Raw genomic sequence first — 8,046 nt, forward strand, 5'->3', positions numbered from 1 at the left:
GGTCTGTTGAGGGGATCAGCCCCCAGAGCTGCCCCATGTAAGAACAGAACCAAAGTCAAAAGAACAGAGAAGACTTTTGCTCAGTTTTTTTAACGAAAGCACTGTTGGCAGAACTGGGGGGGGGGGGGCGGGGGGGCGGCCCCTGCCCCTCTCCCCAGGCGGTACCTGCAGTACCTTCCAGGCTGGTGGGAGGGAGGTTGCTGGGCCCATCCTGCGCCCCCGGCTGGGGTCCCAAGGGCACCCGCCTCCTGCCGCCCTCCACTCCCAGAATCCACGTGTGAATACGGTTCACCTTCTCTGCTGGCCGGCTTCGTTTTTCTTAGCCTGCTTGCCCAGTAATGGGATTAAAGGGAACATTTACATAAACTTTTGAAAACAAATATTCCGGTTTGGTCTCCTCTCGGAGTACTCCCCACCTGGGCTCCCGAGGTGCCTCAAGAAATCGGTCTGATCCCTGAGAGCGGGCGGTTAATGCGTGAGCAAATGTCACCTGTAGGCACAACTGGAAAAACACGCAGCTATCCTACGGCTGCCCGGAGCCCCCCACCCCCACGGCTGCCCCAGGTCTCCCCACACGGCTGCCCCAAGCCCCCCATGGCTGCCCGGAGCTTCCTCAGGCCCTAGTGCCCAACAGCCCACGTTCCGGTGCAGAACCTTGTGGAAGGGGGGGGTGTTGGGGGGGGTGGGCAGTCCCCACCACCCAGGCAGCTTTGCTGGGACAAAACCCCATCAGATAACAGTGCTCTTAGCATCCCCTGCCTGCCACCCTCCATCCTCCGCCCTCCTACCCTGTCACCCCCCACCCCATCACACTCCCACCCCTCTACCGCCCTCCCCCCACCCCTCACCCTCCACCCCATCACCCCTCCACCCTCCCATCCCTCACCCCTCCCTCACCCCTCCTACCCTACTTCCCCATCCCTCCCATTCCTCACCCTCCACCCTCCACTGGCTCTGACCCCTCCATTCCCACTGTGCTTAGCTCTGCATCCCCTATAGCTGGGGGCTGAGGGGGCCATGGTCTGTGCTGACATCTGCTCTCTCAAAAAAAGCTAGAGTCCATATTCCTTCTCCTCCCCTCCCCTCTCCCATTCCCTTCCTCCCCTTCTTCCCTTCCCTCTTCCTCCCCTCCCTCATTCCCCTCCTCCTCTTCCCCTTCCCCTCTTCTTCCTCCCTTTCTCTTCCTCCCTTCCCTCCTCCTCCTCTTCATCCCCTGCTCTTCCTTCCCTTCCTCCTCCCTTCTCTCTCTCCTCTTCCCCTCCTTTATCCCCTGCCCCCTCCTGCCTCCCCTCCCTCCTCCCCTCCTTCTTCTCCCTTCCCTCCCTCCTCCCCTCCCTTTCTCCTTCCTCCTCCCCTGCCTCCTTTGCACCTCTTCCCCTCCCTCCTCCCTCCTCCATAAGCCCTGAGAGCTGCTACCTATATGCTCAACTGTGGCAGACACATCAGCAGCACAGCCTCCATTAATTTGCTGATTCCCAGTGTTTCCCTGGAAAAAACATAAACCATTAATCCAGATAAACAATCTTCAGAAAACACAACAAACACTGTTCTGGAGAGACTGTGTCTCATGTCCCTCTCCAGTCTGAAAAAGGAGTTTGTTTTCTTACATCTTTTTTTAATTGCCATGAGCTGGACTTGTAAATACTCTAAGTGGTTGAGTAATACCCATCTGGTAAGCTGACCAGAGGAAATGGCCACTCTTTTCCACTCCCGTGACCCGGGCGCCCCGTGCCGGCCCTGCGAGGGGCCCGTGGCTGTGGGGAGGGACGCCCAGCCTCGCCAGGTGCCAGCACCCCGGCGCCCAGGGCTGAGCGGAGCCGGAGGGCAGGGTCCTGAGGCCCGCAGCCTCGCCAGGTGTCTCCGGGCCGCGGGTGGGGACAGAGAGCCTTCATTGTCTGAGAAGTTGGCAGCTTCCCAGGAGCTCAACTGTCTTTCCTCGTTGTGAAATGTCAAACATTTCCTTAGCTGGGGGATGGATGAGCAGACCCCCGAGGCTTGAGCGCTGTTCGGAGGCAAAAGAAAGAAGTTCTCTCTTCTGCACGTGACTGAATACCATTCCCCCTTCTTCCCGTGGCCTCGCGGCCTCGGCTGTGGTCTCCTGCCTCCTGCGAGGCCTCTAGGCTGGAGCCACTTCCCTGTGCCTCGGGCCGGAGGCTCTTCCCCGGCCCTGGCTTTAAGAAAAAGCCAATCGTCCGTGCTCATGTGTGGTGGTGACTTTTTTTGTTTTAATGATGCCTTCTCCTTGAGCGATCCTCACTGAAGTAGGGGAAGAGGAAGTCTGTCTCGGGGTTAACTTCCAAAGAATAGGCTGGGGACAGGGCACAGGTGAAGGCACAGGTAAAACTAGACGGGCCACGAATCCACCCTTGTGCATCGTGGTGCATTAGGCTCTTCCGCCCACTTTTGTATCTGTTGACAGTTTTCCACCATAAAACGTGGAAAAGAGGGGCACCTGGGTGGCTCAGTGGTTGAGCATCTGCCTTGGGCTCAGGATGTGACCCCGGGGTCCTGGAATCGAGTCCCACATCGGGCTCCCTGCATGGAGCCTGCTTCTCCCTCTGCCTGTGTCTCTGCCTCTCTCTGTGTGTCTCTCAGGAATACTAAATTTTTAAAAAGAAGGAAAGAAAAGAGACTCTGTATCCCAGTTTTTCAGCCCAAAGGAGCCTGGTCGCCCCATCTCTGATAAGCCTCACATCGTGTTGGGGACCAGGGTCCCCGCTGGACAGGCCTCGCTGGTGCAGAGAAAGAGGAAGAGGTACAGGAGGGGTCAGTCCCAGCTGGATTCCAGGTCTGGCTCCTGGGCTTCAGGTCAGAGCTTTCCCTCCCCAAGGACAGAGAGACCCCGGCACACGCACGGATTCTGTGCACGGCACGGCTTAGCCCTCCCTGGCTTTAGAACGAGCCTTGGTCACTCTTCCCAGAACATCTTCAGGGAAGAGAGGCTCCATTCAAGGAAGGTGCCAGAGTGTGGGCACACTCTAGGGAGGCCAGACTCTCTGAGAGAAGCATTGCTATGTGGTGAGGTATGTAAACACCTGCTCTTTGACCAGGAGAACCCAACAGGCAGGGCTGGCCTTCAACTTGTCACTGTCACCGGCCACCTTGAGATGACTTCCTGACTCTGATCATCTGCACACACCGGTTTACTGAAACCTGGTGAAAATGTTGCAGCCAGAGGGCCCCTGTTTGCTGTGAAAGGGTTGAAAATATAAAAGATGTATTTGTCACTGTCCCCTTCCATCTCTGGACGGGAACCCCGTTGACCACATTACATCGGAGTACTGTCTCTCTCAGGGCGCCTGGGGGCTCAGTTGGCGAAGCATCTGCCTTCGGCTCATGTCATCATCCAGGGGTCCTGGGATTGAGTCCCCGCATCGGGCTCCCTGCTCAGTGGGGAGCCTGCTTCTTCCTCTGCCCCTCCCCCACTCATGCTCTCTCTCCCCAATAAAGACCTTACGTCTCTAAAATAACAACAACAGCAAAGTATTCCCTCTCTCTGTGGTGTCAGGAGCAAAGTGCATTTTTGGTTTTCATGGGTACTGAGGTGCCCTGTGTCACCTCTGCCCAGCATGGCTTGTGCGACTCACAGTTTCTATGATACAATAATGATCAGCTTACGGAGGAATCGTTGTATTGGTGGTAGTTCCAGGAGGCCCAGCCACCCATCTCTAAAACTGTCCCAGTAAAGGACACCCCCCCTAGGAGCCTCTGTCTGGGCTCCTGGCATCCGCGCGGTGTTTGTCGATGGGTGCTGACCGCCTCTTGGATCTTCTCCTCCTTTAGCTTCCTTGATACACATTCTCACCTTCTCCTTCTTGGTTGATTCTTCTTTGTCTTTCTTATTGGTTCTTCTTGTCCCTTCCAGATAGTCACTACATTGCTTCATTCATATCTGTCTATCATCTATCAATCGATCAATCAATCAGATGTGCCGTGTCTCTTCTGCGAGTGAGGCTCTGTTCTGGATAAACTCCATAGGGAGGAGGGAGGAGGCAGGAGGAAGCATGGCTCACTGAGCAAACTGAAGGCCGATGGCTGGCTCCCAGGTGCAGAGGGTGGCTGCAGGGGTAGCAGGGGTCCCAGATTCTGCAGGACCCGTGAGAGCCCTCCACCCCCACCCCGTAAAGAGTCTGGATTTCAGTTGAGCCATCTGAGAGTGTGCAACACACACAGTCACCCGATCTGGTTTCCATTCCAGCTCATTTGTGGGGAACGGATTGGGCAGAGTGGGCGCCAGGTGGGCACAGTGCAGTGGCCCCATTTTACGGGGCTGGTGGTAACCCCTGGTGCCCGGAGGCCCCTTCCCTCGGATGTGTGTGTGGTTTCTTCTTCCCAGCTGGTCTCTGCCCTCCAGCTCCTGGCTCCCACCTCTTGTTCCGCTGTGCTTGCCACCCCCCCCATGTGAATCTCAGGGTCACTTGTGTCGACCTCTCCTTGGGCCTCCCCTCTCCCCCCGGCCACACCCAGTCCAGAACCCCTACTGCACAGCGAGCCTCTCAGCCGTAAGGGTTCTCCCAGCTCCGATCCTGCATGAGCAGCTGGCAACAGAACCTCTTCCAGAAACACCTCATCTCCTGACTTTCCTTAGCACCCAGGCCTCCCTTTTATCTTTGGGGTTATTAGCCTGCACCCTGGACAGCTAGCAGTTGCCCCTGAATTGTGAGATAAAGTATCACAGCCCTGCTTCTTTTTTTTTTTTTTAAATTAGTAGTACTATTTATTTATTTATTTATTTTTATTTATTTATGATAGTCACACAGAGAGAAAGAGAGAGAGGCAGAGACACAGGCAGAGGGAGAAGCAGGCTCCACGCACCAGGAGCCCGATGTGGGATTCGATCCTGGGTCTCCAGGATCGCGCCCTGGGCCAAAGGCAGGCGCCAAACCGCTGTGCCACCCAGGGATCCCCACAGCCCTGCTTCTAAACTGCTGACATGTAGCCGAATTTACCAGGAAGAGAAGAAATCCCCAGAGGAAAGAAGTGGAGACCAGACCCCCCATGGATGAACCCAGGCTGCAGCTGGGTCGTCACCAGCCACGATGATGGAGAGCAGGGATCTGCAGACTTCTCTGAAACACCAATAGTAAATAGCACAGGCTTTGCAGACCACAGTGTGTCATATCTCCTTTGTCTTTTTCTTTTTTTTTTTTTTTAAGATTTTATTTATTTATTCATGAGAGATACAGAGAGAGGCAGAGACACAGGCAGAGGGAGAAGCAGGCACCCTGCGGGGAGCCCGATGTGGGACTCGATCCCAGGACCCCGGGATCACAACCTGAGCTGAAGGCAGATGCTCAGCCGCTGAGCCACCCAGATGCCCCTGTGCCAGTATTTCTGAAGGCTCAGAAAAAACAGGCAGTTTCCCAGAAAAATATCACTTAACAAAACTGACTCCCAGTGTGGGAAGCTGTCGGATGTAGGGTGAGTGTCAAGGACACGCTGCCTAACCATTCATCCATCTGTTCACCAGCGGACATTGAGTCCCTACCCAGGAGCCATCGTGGAAAGTGGGGGTGCAGGAGCAGGTGAGGTCATCCCAGGTCCGGACCTTCTGCCCCTTCTGTCCAGTAGAACTTTCCGTGGCGATGAAGGAAAGCTCATCTGTTTTCTCTGTCCAGCCTAGTAGCCGCTGGCCACAGGGAGCTCTTGAGCACTCACAGCATGGTTAGTAGAAGAGAAAAGCTGAGCTCTTAATTTTATTTGATATTAATTCATGGAAATGGAAAGAGCCCCACGTGGCCAGTAGGTATCTGGTCAATAGGATCCATAATGTGTTAGCGGCTTCCTGTAGGAGCATAGGGATTAGAACCCCTGGGACCGACCTTCCAGAAAACAGCTTCTCAGTCTGAGCTGGGCAGCCCTGGGGGCCCAAGAGCCACGTGATCCTACCTGTCTGACTCACCTGTTACTTCCTTGACGCATCCGTGTGCTTTACCCTGTGAACATCTTGCTTCCCCCTCAGGGCCTCAGTAGCTCAGGGACCCTTGACACAGCAAATGTTTATTGAGTGCTGACTTTGCAGGAGTCTCTCCATTGGATTTTTTTTTTAATTTTTAAATTTTAAATTTTTTTTTTAATTTTAAAAAAGATTTTATTTATTTGAGACAGAAAGAGAGAATGAGCGGAGGAGAGGGACAGAGGGAGAGGGAGAAGCAGGCTCCCTGCAGGGAGCCCGACATGGGACTCAATCCCAGGACCCTGGGATCATGACCTGAGCTGAAGGCAGATGCTTAACCCACTGAGCCCCCCAGGAGCCCCTCCTTTGGATATTTTTACAGATGAGTGACACAAGCATCTTGGACTCAAGAAGAAAAGGCAGGGATCCCTGGGTGGCGCAGCGGTTTGGCGCCTGCCTTTGGCCCGGGGCACGATCCTGGAGACCCGGGATCAAATCCCACGTCGGGCTCCCTGCATGGAGCCTGCTTCTCCCTCTGCCTGTGTCTCTGCCCCTCTCTCTCTCTCTCTCTCTCTCTCTCTCTGTGATTATCATGAATAAATAAATAAATAAAATCTTTAAAAAAAAAAAAGAAGAAAAGGCAAAACCTCGTATGCAGTGGAGAAAATGGATTCTAGATTTAACATTTCCTTGCCGACCCTAAAGCCCTTTGCTTTATTGGTGTTTCCTCAAGGCAAACTGAAAACAGAGCTGAGCTGCGCACAGAGGGCAGAGCCAGGGACAGAGTGTGCAGGCCCCTCCTCACCCAGCACCTCCAGCACCCCCAGCCTTGCTGGCACTTTGCTGGCAGAGCTCTCCAGGTGGAGAGGCTGAAACCGTTCAGCGTCCCTAGAGCCCCTGCCTCTGCACCAGCACCCCGGGGCTGCTGAGAACACGCACGCGCGTGCGCGCGCGCACACACACACACACAGGAACACAACCCACAGGTTTAGAGGACCCATGGACACGCTGCAGAACCACATCCGCCGTCCCCTGTAAAGGGGGTTGAGAGGCTGCACGCTGCCCTTCATCATGAATCGCTAAAGCAGTCTCTTGTGCTTCTGTTTTCCAGGGATGATCATGGTGATTTTATTGCTGCTCGTGGCTATCGTGGTCGTGGCAGTCTGGCCCACCAACTAGTGACAGCAAGGGGACCGCCAGCTGTGACACCTGCCGGTGATGGAGAAAAGCCCAGCACCCCAGTGTACATGAAACTGCTCTCAATAAATCCCTCCCCAAAGCTCTGAACCTCCGATGTGTGTTGGTTCCGAAAGGTACATGGCGAGCTGCCTAGAGCTGCAGGCCCGGGGTGACCCTTCTGGTCTTGACACTGGCCATTTGGGTGCCGGCCCAAGGTCCCTGAAGTGGTCATGCCCCATGGCTGCTGGGGGTTCCCAGCTACCCCACAGTGTGCTGGACATCCTGGGGGGCAGGTAGCAGGTTAACAGCCTATGGCTTCGGGCATCTGTGTGCCTGAGGAGGTCGTGTGCCCACGAGTGGACAGCCAAGGCCCTGTGCGTCCCGGCGGGGAGGAGGAGGCGGCCACATGGTGTGTGTCTGAGGACACACCTGTCCCCCTGCCACCCTGCCCAGGTCACTCCCGGGGCTTGCTGTCATTACTCAGAAACATTGTTCTCTACTTTGGGAACTGCCTTCAGGCCCAGAAGCAGCCCCATTTCCTTTCCTCAGTGACAGTAAACCCATTTCCCAGGCTGACCGTGACTCCAAGCAGCCAGATGAGGTCTGGTGAGCACGATGGGGGCGGACAGGATGTTATCAGGCTGGAAAGCACCCAGTTAGGGCTCAGAGAGGGGTGATTATGACGTCAGGAGGGCAGTGCCTTTATTTGGCTCCTAAACAGGCTCTGAGCACCCCGTGTGGGTGCGTAGACGGCAGTGGAGGGGTGTGTGTGTGTGTGTATGCACGAGTGTGAATAAGAGCCGGTGGGCGGGGGAGGCTGCAGAGGACACCAGGCCCACGGGAGCGCCGGCACGTTCCGGGTTCGAAGGTGCCCGCTGTCCTGTGTATGTAGAAGGCAGGGTGGCCAGCTGGCAGAGGGGGAGAGCACGAGGGTGGGTGACCGGGCCGTTTCCAAAGCACAAGGTTTCACT

At 55.5% G+C, this 8,046-nt stretch overlaps 1 protein-coding gene across 2 annotated transcripts in view; it reads left to right on the plus strand.

Annotated features, from left to right (window-relative positions):
• STX8 (syntaxin 8) overlaps positions 1 to 7,183 on the plus strand; it is a 256,396-nt gene extending 249,213 nt beyond the window's left edge. For both annotated transcript variants that reach the window (XM_077892656.1, XM_077892659.1), the window contains one exon: positions 7,008 to 7,183. In XM_077892656.1, the coding sequence (XP_077748782.1) occupies positions 7,008 to 7,182 (175 nt within the window). In that variant the 3' untranslated portion in view covers position 7,183. The remainder of the gene's footprint in view (positions 1 to 7,007) is intronic.
• The last annotated feature ends 863 nt before the right edge of the window (positions 7,184 to 8,046 follow it).

The sequence above is a fragment of the Canis aureus genome, chromosome 3 (genome assembly GCF_053574225.1).
Source record: "Canis aureus isolate CA01 chromosome 3, VMU_Caureus_v.1.0, whole genome shotgun sequence".
Lineage (NCBI taxonomy): Eukaryota > Metazoa > Chordata > Mammalia > Carnivora > Canidae > Canis > Canis aureus.